General features: G+C 48.0%; 2 protein-coding genes across 2 annotated transcripts; both read right to left on the bottom strand.

Moving 5' to 3' along the window:
- Positions 1 to 201: 201 nt before the first annotated feature.
- LOC119434504 (leukocyte elastase inhibitor C-like) lies at positions 202 to 9,416 on the bottom strand (the record flags this gene model as incomplete). Its single annotated transcript, XM_037701655.1, has 5 exons — positions 9,235 to 9,416; positions 6,717 to 6,942; positions 3,699 to 3,885; positions 1,577 to 1,792; positions 202 to 737 (listed from the first exon to the last, which is right to left on the bottom strand). Coding segments are annotated over exons 1-5 (1,347 nt in total), but the record flags the coding sequence as incomplete, so codon positions are not given.
- Positions 9,417 to 11,701: 2,285 nt separating this feature from the next.
- Positions 11,702 to 16,489, bottom strand: LOC119434505 (serpin B8-like). The gene is made up of 4 exons (XM_037701656.2): positions 16,300 to 16,489; positions 14,346 to 14,638; positions 13,682 to 13,998; positions 11,702 to 12,217 (listed from the first exon to the last, which is right to left on the bottom strand). The coding sequence occupies exons 1-4, from the start codon at positions 16,389 to 16,391 to the stop codon at positions 11,861 to 11,863; spliced, it is 1,059 nt and encodes a 352-aa protein (XP_037557584.2). The 5' UTR covers positions 16,392 to 16,489; the 3' UTR covers positions 11,702 to 11,860.
- Between the last annotated feature and the right edge of the window lie 1,146 nt (positions 16,490 to 17,635).

Genomic DNA, 17,635 nt, shown 5'->3' with positions numbered 1-17,635 from the left:
AGAGAGTGATGATGAGAGCAGAAATGTCAGCAGATTAGGCCGTTTCGTCTTCAATATTACGGCGCAGACAACAGGGCGATCTGTTCTCCACCTCGCAATGTCCTGTTGTCTGTGCTGCTTGTATACAATATTTACTGGCGTGGGCGCGCATACGTTACACGTGGCTGTAGGCTAAATGTACGGAAGGCAAACTTCCCTCACTGATCCCATGAACAGCACTGCTTCTGGAGCCCTGCTGAGAACCACAAACATGAACGGGTGGTCCACGGTGAACGTCAGGCGAGCCTGCGGGTCGTCCCACGGGCCGACCTTGTGGCCCTTCTCCTTGGTTTGCACGGAGGCGCAGTGGACCGCGAGAGACAGGTGACGCCTCACGCTGGCGCGCCCCGAGGATCCGGCGTCACCCACTGCTAAGCCCGGCAGGTCGGCGAGCCCCGGCACGAGCAAGTCCACGACGCCCAACCTGGGTAGTACGTTGTTGAGGTCGAAGGCCTGCTTGACGGCGAACTTGGGCAGCCTGACGTCGACGCTGCCTCGGTCTTGGAGCCGGTCCAGGCAGCTCTGCAGCCTGGGTCCCGTCAGCGCCGTCTCCAGGGCGGTCAGTCCGTCCCGCTTCCGTGGCAAAATGAGCACCATGGACTTCTTGTAGCGCCGGTAGCGGAGCTCCAGGGCGGCGGCGTCCAGTTCCTCGTCGCAGTCGGCCGTCGGAAAGTGACCCCGTTGACGCATCATGGTCACTGTATTAATGGCGAGAGAGAGAGAGAGAGAGAGAGAGAGAGAGAGAGATGAACGATATAGTACGTTAAGTTTTTATTGGCTGAGATAATATGGACGGTGTTCATGGCAAAAAAAAAAAAGAAAACAATTGCTGTACAGAGACAATCGATAATGGTTGTCAAAATCCACTCGAATTCTGCTGACCGGTATGGATACCGGGTGTCCCAATTATCATGCACCAAGATTTAAAAATATAAAAATGCCAGATAATGCCAGAGATACTCAGATAGTTATTTGCATTCCGCCAGTAATTAGATAATTAGTCTTAAATAATTATTTAACTTCTCGAATATTATAATTAGATGAAAAGTGCCAATGACATAATTGCAGAGCAACATGAAAAACTCCCGACACAGCTTTCTGTTGCTCGATACGTGCTACATAAAAGTGTTTTTCCAAGTGTGAAAGAAGCTCGCGAATACACGCAAAGTGCGTCGAGCGGCCAGTCGCGCGGCCGGTCTGTGACAAAGGAGGTTAAAAAATTTTTTTTAAACCTCCTTGTCTGTGACCGCATGGAAAGTGGTGGGCGCGCACCTGCTCTTGGTCGAATACTATGTGGGACGCGATGTGTGCGCCAATCGTCTCAAAGAGCTCGTTGCCGTTGGTACAACAGAAGCATATGCTTGCGATTGTCACCTGAGCATGGGGCTGTAGTGCGCGGTGGCCGAGGTTTGATCCCACCGTCGGACACTTGATTATTTTTATTGATAAGGCCCGAAACAGGAACATAGCTGTACCTACGGCAAAGTTCCTGACATAAGCCAAAGAAAGTTTTGCATTAAAAAGCGCAGTGACGAACCTCTCTTCGCGGCTCCGGACGACTCGTAGAAGAGGGCCGACGTGGTGTCCTTGAGACGGAACTTCCACTTCCAGTCGGCCGCCCGCAGTGACGTCACACTGGCCACCAGGAACGACGTGGTGCCGTTCACAGCGCCCTGAGGTATGGCGTGCTCGCACTCGAACGCCGACATCACGTGTAGCCACTCGTTGACGCGCTCACGAACGCCCTCGCCATCTGCGATGTCGACAGTGTCCTCAAAAAACGTTCACGAAAGTCAGCGCAAGTTGGCGCTTCAAAATCCAACGGTGTGTCTCGAACGCGAGTGCTATTCAATACGTAAGAATTCAGTTCGCTCGATTCGATTGCGTTATTATATAAGGTGTTTTTTTTAGCTGCACCAAATTTTTAGAAATTGCCTGTGGCATACAGTAGAATTATAATCCTTGATTTGAAGTACTCGATGAGGCGGCGCGCTGGAACTCCGAGATCCTCGCTGTTCCAGCACGTTGTTTGCCCGCTGCTGGGCGACGTAAGCAGAACGTCGCCTCGAGGGGGCGCTGCTTTACGCTCGCTGCTAGGGCGCCTCGAGGCACCCTACTGGCTGCTAGGGAACCTACATTGAAGCGCTGTTTAAAACGTCGTTTGCATGCAGGCTCCCTAGTCGTTGCAGTTGGACAAAGTTTGACAGCCTCTTTTCGTAGAAATGCATTCAGAAACAACAACAATTCAGAACAATTACAAGAGCTTGGTGGCGCAACCGACCGCCCCGTTCCAAAGGGGACGCTCATATACCATCCATCCATAAGTCCGTACGTACGTCCGTCCGTCCATCCATCCATCCATGCAACGTCTCCCTTCTTAAGGATTAGTATAATGTTGGCGTTCTTCCAGCTCTCTGGTAAATTTGAAGTCGTGAGACATTGCGTATAAAGGGCCGCAAGCTTTTCAAGCATGATATCTCCTCCATCTTTGATTAAATCTACTGTTAGAATTCCCTCTTCTCCAGCAGCTGTTCCCCTGGTCATGTCTTTCAACGTCCTTCTAACGTCATCGCTAGTTATAGAAGGATCCTCTGTATCCGGTTCTTCACTATTTCGAATGAAAGTAGCTTGGCTGTTTTGGGCACTTACAGGTCAGTATAGAATTCTTCCGCTGCTTTTACTATGTCATCGAAATTGCTGATGATATTACCATGCTTATCTTTCAGTGCATACATCTTGCTTTGTTCTATGCCAAGCTTTCTTTTTATAGATTTAATGCTGCGTCCATATTTTACGGCTTCCTCAATCTTTCCCGCGTTATAATTTCGAATATCCCTTACTTTCTTCTTGTTGATCAGTTTTGACAGTTCAGCGAATTCTATCTAATCTTTCGAGTTTGCCACTTTTATGTTTTGCCGTCTTTTTTATTAGGCCCTTTGTTACTCGGAGAGCTTCCCTACTGGTTGCCTTGGTGCCTTACCTCCCACTTAAATTGCTGCTTCTGAGATCAGCCTAGTCACGGTTTCATTAATTACCTGTATGTTGTCTTTATCTTCCTGTTCTAAAGCTGCATATTTGTTTGAGAGCACCAGCCCTAACTGGTCTGCTTTTACCCTTACTGCGTCTAGGTTGGCCTGTTTGTCCTTGACTAATTTCACTCTTCAAATTGAGAGAAATCCTAGACCTCACTAACCTATCTTCAGTGCAGTTTACCCTACCTAACATTTCTACATCCTGCACAATGCTGCGATCGGCAGAGAGTATGAAATCTATTTCATTCCTTGTTTCTCCATTAGGGCTTTTCCAGGTCCACTTCCTGTTGCTGCGTTCCCTGAAGGAGGTATTCATTGTTCGAGGAGAAATTATGCGGCGGTGAAAGGGGCTTCTTGCAAACCTCCCCATGTTATGTGGCCGACCAAATAAGCAAGTACAGTCGAACCCGACCCGGATATATCCAATCTGAAGGGGATTACAAAAAAAAAAACTTCGATTTAACGGTATTTTGGTCTATAAAATAAAAATTTTATAAAAATTTTAAGGGGACTTTACTGCCGTTCATTTACGCAATAATTCGTTACATGTGGATTCGATATGTCCGGGTTCCACTGTAGTGGAAACGCAGACGCTTTTATACGACGTGATGACTGCACTACGTTTACCTAATGCGAAATCGGCGTGCTGGTGCTCCACGAGCAAGGAGTCAATGACCGCGCGTAGAGGACTGCCGGCTGAGGCGTCACGGTCCAAGTCAGTGCCCGTGATTAGCTGGGTCTTGTTGTTGAAGCAAAAGTAGTTGAGTCCTCCCGCCAGACCGGTGAGCTTGTATGCGCGACGCCGCATGTACAGCTGCACATGAATATAGAAGCAATGTGCGAAGAGAGAGAGAGAGAGAAACCTAACCGCTGTTTTATGAAAACTGTCAGAGACCCACAGCTCCATGAACTCGCTTGCTGCGTTCGCCAGTGCCGATTCGATGAACGCTGCGAGGAATCATTAGTTTTGTGTCTCGGCCGCCTCGAGTCAGTCACTCGGCGTCGCGTGGGTGCCGGGGAAAGTCGAATTTCTTTCAGGAGAAGGTGGTGCAGTGGGGTATAGCCGTGCTTGAGTATGGCCGCAGTGTTTAGATCCAGCAGTGTGATACGAACATGGCGAAAACAGGAAAGAGACGCCGACCAAGGTGAAATTTTTTTTCTTCCTAACTGACGTTTCGGCCCCCATACGGCAGCCTTGTTCACGATTACTCGCATTGTCAGTTAGGAATAAAAAAATCGCCTTGGTCGGCTTGTGGTTCCTGTTTTCGCCATGATTCTTCCCGACCAAACGACTTTTCGTCAGACCCTCGACTTCGTCAGTGTGATACACGTGCAGACAAAAGTACATTTTCCTATAGAATGCCGGAACGGCACGTCATAGAAGAATGTCTGCGCTGTCTGCCTCGCGTCTACCTTGCATTTTGTTTACGAAAGGTACAATACACAGGAATATTAATTGTGGTAGATAAAAAATGCTTCTGAATTAGCAAAACAGTCACTCTTACCGCGAGAGGACGCTTGGGTAGCGAGAAAAGGACGTCAAAACGCAAGACCGTATGGTGACGACGTTTTCTTGAAATGTCGGCAGGCATGTACTGGCCGGGAGGTCACGTACGGAATTTGAAAGCGGGTACTTATATAGTTCATGAGTAAAAAAAGGAGGTCATTGTTTTCGTCACCAAACACTCAAACCAAACAATCAAACTAGAAACAAACACTCAAACACTCATACTGGAAATTTTGGAAACACGGCCTGCTTGAAAAGGGCCCAAATACGAGACAATACTTCACAATCTACGTAGTCACACTGATGTACTAGCGCTAAGACTTCCGCGCAGAATTCAAAAACATTGAGTTTGGACTTAGTTTTCTTGCAGCAGTTAACTTTTTTTTCCTGCCGAATAAACGAAAATGGCGTTTGAAGAAACGCTTGAGCAGCCTAAACTGATTTAGTGTTCTGCTAACGGGCCTTCAAATGATACTGTGGGTACATACACCAGACTATTATAAATCCACCTCAGCAACTATGTACAGTGCACTGAAAGCTATGGGTCACGTGAGCAAACCAGAGAAATTAACCAGAATAAAGGCTCCTTCACCGTCCGCCTCTGATCGCCTATGCGCAACGTCGGTTGAATGGAAACTTCACGAAACGAGTAGTAAGTAGCCCACTATGGGCGAACCCTGTTATCTTATCTGAAAGCCGCAGCCGGCTCTAGTTACGGACTTGCTGATACGAGCCCTCCGCTGAATTGCACCTCAACGCGTGCAGGGCGAATGTCTGGATAGATGGATGGGTGCTATGAGTGACCCTCTGAAAGGGGGTGGTGGGTTGCGCCACCAAGCACTTATTATTTTCCCTAATGTTCTACGTATATTTTTCGAGAAAACACACAAGTACAACAAATTCCCGGCATCAAAGTTTTTTAAACCATGACTGGGAACTGTGTTTTTGTATGTCTCCGTTGTTTGTGGTCTGCCTAATTTTCTCCCACCAAACCTCTGATTGCCTCTTACTAATCTCTATCGCGGACGTGTTTACTGAAATGGTTTCCAGCGCTCTCTTGGGAAGCGGCGGTCGTTATTTGGGCGCCTTGGTCTGATTGGTTAGTGAGGCTAATCGCGGGAGCAAGATGCTATATTTTTTTAATGATAATCATGCGAAGCGAACGTGCAATAAACGCAAAGGTAAGCCTGAGGGTAATGAACTGTTTTAAAGACGAATTGTAAAAATAATAATGAATGAGGGCTCAACTTAATTGCGCTAGGCCATCATATTCTCAATAATGGAAAATAACAAGGGAAAACAACAACTTTGGCCGCCAGTATATGTATAATAGGATCCGAGCTCACTGAACGACACAGGGTATGACGAGTCTTTTCACATATAAGAGGATCCTAGAGTGAAGAATAATTTTAGCTGCATTAACAAATTAACCCTCTAGAACACCAAAGAGTAGAAAAAGAAACATAAACAATGCCACTCTTACTGTGACAGGAGGCACGGTAAATAGAAAACGCGCAAACACCAAAAACCAATAACGACGCTACCTCGAAGTTCTCGCACGAGCTCGCCGTGACGTCATATATTTCTACAGCGTCTGCTCGTGCCCACTGAACTTTTTATAGGTCAAGATGGACCGCAAGGCATTACGAAGGAGCCAAGGCCTGAACTTAGTCAGTTTCGAAAACATTTATTGAGCCACGACGGCCCCAAATGCTAGAAAATATCTCGAAATGTGTGGCGTCACACTGGGCGCACCGGTGCTGAAAAGCGAAAAAAAAAAAAAAAAAAAAAAAAAAAACCCAAGAAAACCTTGGTTGTAATTTTTGATTGCGGTAATCTAAATATTACAGCGAAACTAACGAAAACGAAATTCTGAAAGAATACTTAATCAGTCTAAACTGATTTAGTGTTTCTTTGAAGTCTCCTTTTAGGAAATTGAAGCTTATCCGGAATTTAACTCAATCGGAAAACAGCTGCTTTTCCTTATGCTTTCCTCGGCTCTACTGCTGGTGCTGTAAATTGGCTTTTACAGCTCTCTTTTACCATCGAATCCGCCCTGGTGGAGGAAATTTAGAAAGAGGTGTGGATAAATTTACTTCATAATATTCGCTACGCGGTGACGTGTTCAGTGCAGTGACCTTGAAGTCGTCGTAGGGGCAGCCGTGCAGGTGGAGTGCTTGAGCTAGTTGGGCGGCAGTGCGTCCCTCGGCGAGGGCCAGCATCAGGGCCATAACGGTCTGCACGGCCAGAGGAGAGAACAGCACGTTGGAAGAAGCTGCGCTGGTGCCGCCTCTCAGCTGCAAGTACACATCGACCGCGAACTGGAGCATGGCGTCGTTGAGGACGTTTTCGTTCGGCAGCGGCCTGCATGGGAGTAAAAAAAAAAGTGCCGCATAACCGTGATCATGTTTAAAACTTGGAAGCAGGCATGGAGGAATCGCAGGCATGGAGGTTGGCATCGGCAAGCTTGCGACCTCTCTCCGGGACCTATCTGCGCGTTGACTGGTGTGTCATAGTCACTCCACAGTTGCCGGATCTTTCAAGACATTGTTTTGTTGGCTATTACGCTTGGTGCTCTTAGTGACGATCTCTTGAGGATCGGTCCTATAGTTGCCCCCCCCCCCCCCCCCCCCCCTTACTGCTCTACTTTAGCTCGCCGCGCGCTCGGCTGTTAGAAATTACCGTTTGCGTATCACGTGATGAGGGCCTATTCGCACGAGCCTTTCCTTTATACTCTTCGTGAATAGGCTTCGAGTGTGTCCCGTGAAGCTCCTTCCTAGTCATTTTTTCTTGTTTCTTTCTCCGTGTTTGCAGCTGACGCTGCGGAAGCAGCACACGTAATTCGGTACTATAAGCGCACTTTGGAGAGCGATTGCCTTGGGTTCTGAAACGCTTTCTACAGAATAACTACTTCGCATACTGCGACTACGGCTCACGGACGTCAGTTTACGTTGACTCACGCATTATTCGTGCACCTTTGTGCTTGTATGTAGAATGCGACGTGCATATTTGTTTCGATAGCGAGCGCAAGTGGGGCGCTTTGGCCGCCGGTCGCAATAATGTGTCACTCCGCTCACTCGACGGCACATAGGCTCACATCTGCGACGCCATTTCTATAAGAATGATATCGTATTTCGCGGCATAAAAGTTGTAATTTTCTTTCAGATGGGACGCACTATTTTTTTTTGCTGCGCAGAGAACTCTCTCTGTTGCCTTCGGAACGTTGCGTACCGCGTGCAAAAGTGAGGGAAATTACACTAAACGATGCTTTAACACGTGCCGTGTCAGCGGTGAGCCACGTGATCCAAAGAAACGTCATGCCTCGGGACCTTGCAGTCCTCCACTTTTCCGACCGAGAGAGAGACAGAAAGTAAGTGGGTGTGTTTTTTTTTTCTCGGGCGTTAAAAATGCGGGACACCTATTTAATGTTTTGAAGTAAAAGAAACGCGTACGATGCCTCATGCTTATATGCGTATAAGTTGTCACGTTACGTTGCCGCAAAAATAATTTACAAAATTATCCGCCTTTGTGACTGAGGGGGCGCGGAACGCAGCGTTCGTTTCACTTAGAATTAGGCACACGTTAAAAAACCCGAGCTGAGTGAAATGGATCTGGAGACCTCAGCAAGGCGTCCCTCAGTTAAACTCCACGACTTATTCCGCCACAACAGCACATGCTGCCAAATGTTGATAAAGTCGAACGCCTCCGGTCGTAAGCGAACGTTCCTACAACAAAATGACCTATATAACGAAGGACTGATTATTTCCCCGCCAAATTTTGGTATTTCGTATGTATTGTGAAAGGGTCTACAACGAAGACCACTATAACGAATTTGCTTTACAACGAAGGAACTTAGCGTCCCCGACGGCTGATTTGTTGCTTTACAACGAACGGCCACGTAGTGGTGCCTCCACTGCCCTCCGGAGACGCCACTCAGCTGAGCTCTGCACCAGCTCTAGCAGCAGCGCCAGCGCACTTGGCGAGATGAATGATCTCGAGTGTTACAGTCTTACTGTATGGCACCAGGAATTGAGCTCTCAACTCGCACGCTAACGCTATTCGTAACACAGAAGCGGGTGCGATGGCTAACGCCTTAGTTTATCAGAACGGGATGCGTGCAATCCTAAGTGACGATGGACGACGTGTTCAAAGCCATCTGTGGCGGAGAGGACGCCGGTGTCAAGGATGGCAACACTGTTGAACACCCGGTCAACGAAAGAAGAATTTTCACGGCATTTGAGGCAATAGTGCAATTCAGCGACGCGCAGCTGGACCACTGAGTATGCCGTGAACCCCGGTGTGATCAAATTGGCTGCTGTCGCACATTCCATCAGACAAAGTGTGCACAAAAATAATAAAGTTATCGACTTATTTCACTATAAAGCTCTCTTGAATTTAATTTAATAGAGGTTTTTACCTTGTTGAATGTGCTTATCCTGTTTTACAGTACGATGCGTGATCGTTACAACGAAAGCGACCAGTATAACGAAGTATTTAGGAGGCCCCTAGCACTTCGTTATAAAGACTGTGCTCGAGTGACCGATTCGTTAGAAAGAATCCTCGCCGATAGCATACATCCACGCTTCTTTTAAATGAACTTTCGCGTAGTTTCTGGAAGTCCATCCAAGCTTTGACTCCGGTGTGGCTAGCACGCACCTCGCTTTACGATGGCTTGCACCCCGATCTCGAGAAGCTAGCGTCTCTTGTTCCGACGAAGAGGATGGACCGGCGGACTCTTCGACGTCCGGGTTGGCCTTGTCGGTCTTCGAGCCTTCTCCCTCCTTTAGGCGACGGGAGGAGGTCGCTACCAAATGGGTGTCCTTTTTGCTCGACTTCATGATTACGAAGCACGTATGCAGCTTGCAGTATATGTAGATCCTTGCTTGCTTGATTCCTTATACCATGGCGAGTACCCACTACGGGGGATTGGCCAAGAAGCCGGATGTGAAACGGAGGAGGGGATATAACACTTTAAAAAATTAAGAAGGCCGGGCAAAGTGAACATTGCACAAAAGACAATTAAGGATACTAATTTGAGAGATACTTTTATTTTTCTTTCAGAGAAAAAGGAGTTATTTACAAATGTATGGCAAATTTGGAGGTGTAGTATTACTTCAAGATAAAATTCCAATTTTGCGAAGTAACAATTGAGTAATTTAATCATTACTATCCTTGTGTCACGAATGAATTCACAGATTATCATGTGGATACATTTTTACGGCTGAAGCCCAATGAGGATGCCCCGAAGGAGAGAACATATTGAAGATTTGCGGAAATATTTACGTAATTGTTGAAGCGGAATTTGACCACGGCTTCTTTCTTTTTATCTTCCTTCTACTCGACAAACGAGACCGCCACCCGGGATGGTCCTGAAAATACTTCATTTAGTCTTCGCGACCTGATTTCAGTTTTTTTTCCTCAACCGCCGCTTTGAAACAGAACTCAGGTCGTGACGCACGCGTAAGGCAACCAAAAGTTTATTAAAAAAATTCAACATGGTTCCCGTCTCTGCCACGCCCCTTGACCTTTTCAAGTATACAAACGCGCATCCCATTCAATTACTGCGCTTCATTCACAACGGTTCGCCCTCAGCTACACATATTTATTGGTTGTTTCTTCCGCCTTGGAGTACCGTTCAAGTAATGAAGTGTTAGGAGGAATCAAGAACCATGTAAAATAACTTTGTGGCAGATGTCATGAAACAAATAAAAGACCGTAAACTTTGAAATTAATTGCCAGATTCATATACGCATCGCATAACAATAACTAAGTAAATTTCACTGTGAAAAATATTCAGCAAAGTACAAAGGAGGAACTTTAGCATTCGATTCTTCGTGTCTAGTTCAGGTAATCAAAAATTGACATGATTCGTGGCTGATCCCGCAGAGTGGGTCACGCATTTCCATTAGGGAACAAGAACAAGACCAAGACACGACGAACGGGTAAAGCCCGGAGCGGTAGCACCAAACGAACCGACCAGCGTATAAGAGTCAAATTCAAGCTTTCAAAGGAATCCAGCAATAGTCTTCTCCTTCGAACTAAATAAGCGGCGACACACTATAGAAATCCATGGTCAAAAGAGTCACTCTCACTACAGAAACGACATTCTAAAGCTGAGCAGACCGGTGCATATAGGTAACAAACAATAAAACGCGTGCTCTTCGTGTCTCCCGCCTTAACGTGGAGTGGCCGTCGCACAACGCCTGCAGAGAAATGTAATAGAGGTGACGCCAGATACGGCAAGTGTTCTGCATCGTGATCTTGGACAAGATGAACGCAAGACCACTGACCTGTACTATGTAGACCTAATGTAGAGATCAGTGCACAAGACAGGTGCAGCAGCTGCGCGGTCTGAAAAATCTGTTACTCTGCGAGTTAGTCACAGTTAACTTGATAGACTTTAGCGCAATAAGAAGTCTGTTCATGTGAAAGCGAATGGACAGGGTGGACGATCCATTTAGGTTTTGCTGCTTGGAATATGTATTTTTCCTGTGTTTTGAATGGGTCGGCTTGAATTCGGAACCAAAAATTATATGGAAATAAGAGATAAATGAAGAAAACTTGACAAAAGAACGAACAAACGGAGTGACCGGCCGATTGAAGAACCGAACCAATGACGGAAGGAACGGATGGACGAACTAACGGAGCAAGACGAACGTAAAATGAAAGCTGTCGAGAGCTTCAGGCATAGCTGCCAGCGCCTAGACGAGCGGGTTTTACGCAATGTAAAAGTTCATTCTTCGTTAACTTTTGCAGATATACGTGTTCCAAAACCCCTTGCCAGGAGAACAAGATACAACGAAGTTGATGCGCACTTAGCACGTGAGAGCATGGCTGCAAATTAAGAAGGAACTCAAATAAAGTGACCCGGCTAACTTTAGAGAAGCTGTTAAATGAAAAAAAAAGTTAAAAGAAAACAGTGCAAGATAACATGTTAAGACCGGCGGAGTCCGGTCGTCATATTTCTGCCGACCAAACATATTTGTATCTTGCACCGTGTTTTTCTAGTTTTTTTCGGTGAACAGCTTGCCTGAAGTTAGCCGGGATCCCCTAATGACTGTGTAGCCGCAGCGAAATAAAGGACAACGGTTTCGGAAGCTTGCAGATGCTTCTAAATCTGGAGAAACCCTTTTTATTGTGCTGCTCCGTTATCAAACAAGCGCATACACTTGAGATTAAACACGATGGTTTAATTTGCCATACATCGCATTTGCGATGTCACTGGCAAAACACACAGAAACAATGTTAACGGACGAAAAAAAAAAGAAAAATCCCAGTTTCACTAAAGCGGCTGAACGTGGCGTACGGAGCCGGCGAACAAGATCACTTCTGGGCTGTGGCATCGTATCAGGAAGTAGAAGGGACGGTCGACCCGGAACCGAGACGGGTCCACGAGGTAGCCTCCTTGTGTTTGCGCAACGTCCTTGGGCGCCGTAGTCTCGGTGCCTGCTTCGTTGACGTCGAGGAACACCTTGTGCAGGGCGACCGACAGGGTGATTCCTTTCGCCTGCGCGCTGCCGTCCTTCTTGGAGGCGTCCTCGCTCATTGCGAATCCCGGAAATTCGGCCAGGAGTGGGTCGAACAGGTCTTTGACCCCCATTGCCTGCAGGACCACCGTGAGGTCCGTCGTGTCTTCCACCTGTGCAAGAGGTGAACCGTAAATGGTTACCACGCCTAATCTCATTTCGGCAAGATGAAGAGAGCAGCACGCGTTAGCGCGGCCTCTTAAATATGCAGTGTCCTAGGATTTTAAAGATATTTAGCCCCCCAGAGGTGTTTTGGGCTGCTCCTCATATTCTTCCGTGGCACAGAGCTGGAGACTGAATTGTGAGCCGCAATTGAGTTATAATATTGGAAGTGTAGCTTCCAGCTTATCCGGGGGACAGCGCAAAGGGAACGGTGATTCAGAGAAAAAGGGCGACACAGGACAGCGCTGACATCCGCTTGTCCTGCACCGCCCTTTCTCTTTGTGACGCTGCTCCCTTTGCGCTGGCGTCATAATGAATGACGAGCCGTGTCAGTCAACGTGGGGAGGAAGTTGCGCAGCCTCTTGCACCCCGGTCCAAATTCGTCCTCGCCGTTAACATTTCTTTGTGTTGTCAGTTGTTAATGCCACGGGCTTCTGACCCTATATACCGCACCTGATAAGTGGCGCTCAGGTGGAGCAATTGCCAGCAGATTTTGCAAGGGTTGAGGTCCGCCTGCAGCAAGCAGAGCTCTGCTTCCGGCCACCTCAGTCCACCTACTCCAGCAGGAATTAGCCTTCCCGGATTTCGATACTGCCACTGCACAACTCTGCACAATTACAAGTGCCGCGCAGAGGTACTGTGTTGTGCATGCTTTGATTGATGGTCCTCTCTTTCTTTGTTCTTTTGTATTTTATTTTGCGGTTCCCACGTACATTATCGTGTTATATTGCTCCAAAAGATTACATTGGTAGTAGGGCTTGTTCGTGTTTGTTCCGGCCGTCCCGTCCCTGCCTTCCTTTTGTACTGCACTTCATACCGATTATGGAAAACCGCCTAGATTGCTCCTAAGCGTTGCTCGTTTCAGCCGTTCAATTACTCGTCTCGGCGGCTGAGTGTTGGCTAAGTGACCTCGCCCTCAAGTTTTTCAGTGGATGTGGCACACTGTAGTCATTGTCTGGTTGTGGACGCAGGAGAGCCTCCTCCCACAAATGTGCGTTACGTCTAGTCACCGTTCTTCCGCGTCTTCGAAGAAGAAAGTGTTCCTTTACGGAAAGCACGCGTACAAGCACAAAGTGCTCCACTGGTTCACCAGCAACCGACAACAGTCAAGATCGGTAGTTATACTGGGAATAAATGAAACATAGCTCACAGTGACAACACACACAAGCACGGTAATAATATTGTGATTGTAAACGTGATTAGGAAAGGTATTATCCTAGTGTTCTCTCTGCATAGTGAAATCACAACCCCAAAAACGAGTGTGGGATGTGGTGGGAGGGTAGAGACGAGGTTATAGAGGGTTGATGGGAACGTGAAATAGGAACACTCGCGTTGGTACGAACGTGCTTTTTAATTGGCTCCCGCCAGCTTTTGCTGCCGCTTTGTAGTGCTAGACAGGCGGTCAACAGTGGTACCTTGAAGCGCGGGAGCTCCAGCTGGACGTCATGCTGCGGGTCGAACCCTCGCAGGATGCTGTCCAGGCGCTCGGGTGTCAGGGACTCGACGAGCGGCCCAAGTCCGTCCAGCTGGTCCGGCACCAGCAGGGTCATCGAGAAGCGACCGCTGTCCTCGTAGGCCACGTCGAGGGCGCGTCCCGCCAGGCCGTCGCAGTAGTGGTTGAGCCGCGCGGGCGCATCGCCCGACATCATTCGTGTGCGGACAGCCCGCGTGCGAGACTCGTGGAAGTGGCCCGGCACCGTGCGGCCTGGGTCGAACGGGGTGAACCACCGCCCTGCATGCGGGGTCATGCGTTTCCGTGAATTCGCGAGATCGAATGGAAGTAACAGCGCGGTGAAGACAAAAAAAAAAAAGAAAAGAAAAAAAGGTCGCAGTTTTGCCCGGAAGGTGAAGCAACGATTGCGATAGGAAATTAGTGGAGAGCTATACGAAGTAAGGATAGTAGTTTTATCGGCCGTGTAAACTTGTAAACATAGGGACACTAACGAAATGAACAGGCATGGTGTCACGCGCGCACAAGCAAACCTAAACACATCTCACTCGATGAGTTTTGACCGTTCTCGATGCGAACGGTCAAAACGCTGGAGTGAGCAAGCTTGGAAACGACGGCTCTTACCATACCTTTGAAGTAGAGGGCACTCACAAGCGCCAGCAGGGTGTCGCAGTCGAGGCTGCCTTGCGGAAGTAACTCCTTTACGCGGAAGCACGTGGTCCGTTCGACACATGCGTTGATGCTCGACCGGCAAACTTCCGGGTCGGCGTGGAAACGCTCGGACTCGACGGCGCTCTTGTAGCACCGGTCCAGGGTAGCCTGGTATCCACCCGCAGCCCGAAGCCGATCGTCAGCGTACAGTCGGTTGGCCAGGCTGATAGTGATCTCGCCGCTCAGGCGGCCCAGCTCGTTGAAGACCTGCCTGCGAGCGCCGTTGCACGGGCAGTATACGGTAAAGCTAGAGAAACGATGGAGCATGTTCTGTTAGAATGTGAAGATGATCTGTCCAGAAGTCGATTTAGGGGCCTCTGGCCTCCTTGAAGCCCTTGGTTTTAGCGTGAGCAGGTGGAAAGTAAGCATGTCCACAATAGAGATTAGTAAGAGGCGATTGGAAGATTGGTGGAAGTAGGGAGACCACAAACAACGTACAAAAACGAAGTCCCCAATAGGGGTTGCGAAAGTTTGGTGAGGAAAATTCTTCGTGTTTTATTGTTATTAATATTTTTTGATGACAGGTCGGACATTAGCCAATATGACAACGAGCTTGGTGGCGCAACCTACTGCCCTGTTCCAAAGGGGATGCTCCTAGCATCTATCCATCCATGGTCGCGAATGTCGGCGCACTCAGAACAGTGTTCTGAAAACTTCGGTATTATGAGTGTGCTGACATACACGGACGTGGATCTTGAAACCGTGCCTTGATAGTTGTTTAAGGAACTTAAGTATGAATTTAGAAGGAGAACGGCGCCAACTAACCGGACAAGAGAAGTGGACAACATGGACGCCACTATGAACTGAAGGAAGCACCGAGGCGAAAAAAGAAAGACACAAAACTCATCTGCGCATGCTCTGGAATGGTAGCACCACGTGTCAATCGGGTGCACGTGCCGGTCTACGTGAGAGATAACTGTTAAAGCATTTGATCTCTTCCTTATGTAAGGTAATCGAAGGCTGACTCACGCACGCACTTCCACCATTATTGATATGCCAAGCCCCGACCATTAGAAGCGTATCTTCATTCTTACGCCTGTACAATATCGCGCATTCATCTTACCCGGGCGTGCAGTTACAATCTTGGTAGTCTTGGCAATGTAAGGAAAGCTTGGAAGGTGATCCACCGGTTAAAGACCTTTTATGTTCCATTAGCCTCTGATTGATACATCGCCCTGGGCCGGTATTTTGTAGCGATGCGTTATGCTTTCTTCCACACTAGTCTTATCCACCACTCACGGTCGGCTGATCCCGTTGATAACGTGAGCGGACCGTCACTCTGACCACTGACCAAGCGCGAAAAGCGCGAAAAGGCATTAGCATCGGAAAGGCATCGCTACAAAATACCGGCGCTGTTCTGTTTGCCCTACGTAGAAATGGTCACAGCTAAAGAGGACTTTATATACCACACAAATACTACAGTCAGTAAAATTGTTGTTCTGGATGTGCTTCTCTGGACAAATATCTGTTCATTTTTTGCCTTTCCCTTGTTCCTTTTTTTCTCTGTGAAAGGCAAAAAAACCAACAGATATTTGTCCAGTGAAGCGCATCAAGAACATCAATTTTAGTGACTGTCGTATGGGTATCGTCTGCTGCGACCTCGTGCTTAAGCGGCGCAACATCGTATAGCCGATACGTCATCACGGCGGGTGATAAGAAGGGATAAGGGGACTATACAGACGAGGTGATTCGCTGACACACGCATGCGCGTTCCATTTGAGAGGCACTCTCGGCTACGTTCTTGATCTGTCACTGGTGACTCTGGTTTAGAGCACGCGCAAACCACGTGCTCTAGAGATAAGAGTGGCGCTAAACGTTTAGTACGGAAATCTGTTAGAAAACTGATGTTGTGCGAGTGCACGCGCGGCACACCTGAACTGTTCGTGCACCGCCCTTATGTCGGCGACGTTGAGGGCGGCGGACAGCTGCTTGGCCGTGCGACCGCTGGTTCCTGCGTGCACCATAGACAGCGCCGAGGCCACAGCCAGAGGCGAAAAGGTGATGTTCTCCGGGGGATCGCCGGGTTTACTCGGCGCCTGCAGGCAAGTCACCGATGAAGGTGTCGTTGGTACGTTGTTGCTATTTTTATATTTAGCACGTGGTACTACGTTTCAGACGCCGCTTTAGTGGCCCCACACCAGTGAAATATAACACGTTGTTACTGCCGAGTTCCTTCAAGGTTAAATTTCTTGTTCATGGCCTGGCGATCCATGTTGACACGCGTATTTCTTTATCTATATCAGGCGACCGCGTTTCACCGGCTAACAAGTGTTAAAGGTTATCACAGTAAGCAGAATGCGCGCATTTCTGTATCGGAAGTTTCTGGAATGTTATCGATGGTTCTATCTGTTGTGTACGTTGTCGCCGGGCCTCGTGTAATCAAATTCTGTGCGCGATGCGAATACTGGTGTATGTGAAGCCTTCCGCATTTTGAACTATATGGTCGCACGTCGTCCTGAAAGGAACATCGCATTAGACGACTCTTGCACAGGAGAGTGCTTAGTGCACTTGAGAGTACTTCTGCCGGTCTCGCTGATTATCGCCGCTTAAAGGCGCTAAAATTACGCGTGATGGACGCTCGCGCGATTTAGCTAAAAATGGCGGGGAGGCTGTGCATTCTAGAACTTAGGATAGCGCCAGCGACTATACGCTGGAAAGTTCACTGAGCCGTGTATGAAGAACCGACGTGTCTGTTCCGCAGATCCGGTTTCGACAATCGTCGACTGAGCTCGCCGCTATATCGTTGTGCTTCAAGTGGCACTTGCTTTTGTGGGCACTGGTTCGCCCCCCCCCCCCCAAAAAAAAAAAAAAAGTTGGTTTGGTCCGCTTTAGATTTTTGACAGATGAACTTTACACAGGAGCGATATCTGAATTTTGATGCAGAGTTACGGATTTTGTAAACTTTGCGCCTCTACGTTGTCGAAACGTCCCAATTTAGGCAATTTTTAAACATACTGGAGATCCTAAATTTAAAATTTAATTATTAGTTTGTAATCGTTGTAATTCAGCTTTCTAAAGTGCAACACATTTAATTCAAATTGGCCGAGCGATATGAATGGGGAGCTCACAGTCGGCCCCTGGTATATACTTTCGCTCATTTAGAACGCAGCTCTTAGGCCCCCTTTCCCGCGGCGAGCGTCGGCGTAACCGAGCGAACGACCACAGCGAGGTATGAAAGACGCGAGGAGGAAAGCGGAGAAGTGTGCAG

This window comes from Dermacentor silvarum, unplaced genomic scaffold, assembly GCF_013339745.2.
Source record: "Dermacentor silvarum isolate Dsil-2018 unplaced genomic scaffold, BIME_Dsil_1.4 Seq1131, whole genome shotgun sequence".
NCBI classification, from domain to species: domain Eukaryota; kingdom Metazoa; phylum Arthropoda; class Arachnida; order Ixodida; family Ixodidae; genus Dermacentor; species Dermacentor silvarum.
The sequence above is the reverse complement of the archived record's forward strand: the minus strand, read 5'-3'. Positions and strand labels throughout refer to the sequence as shown.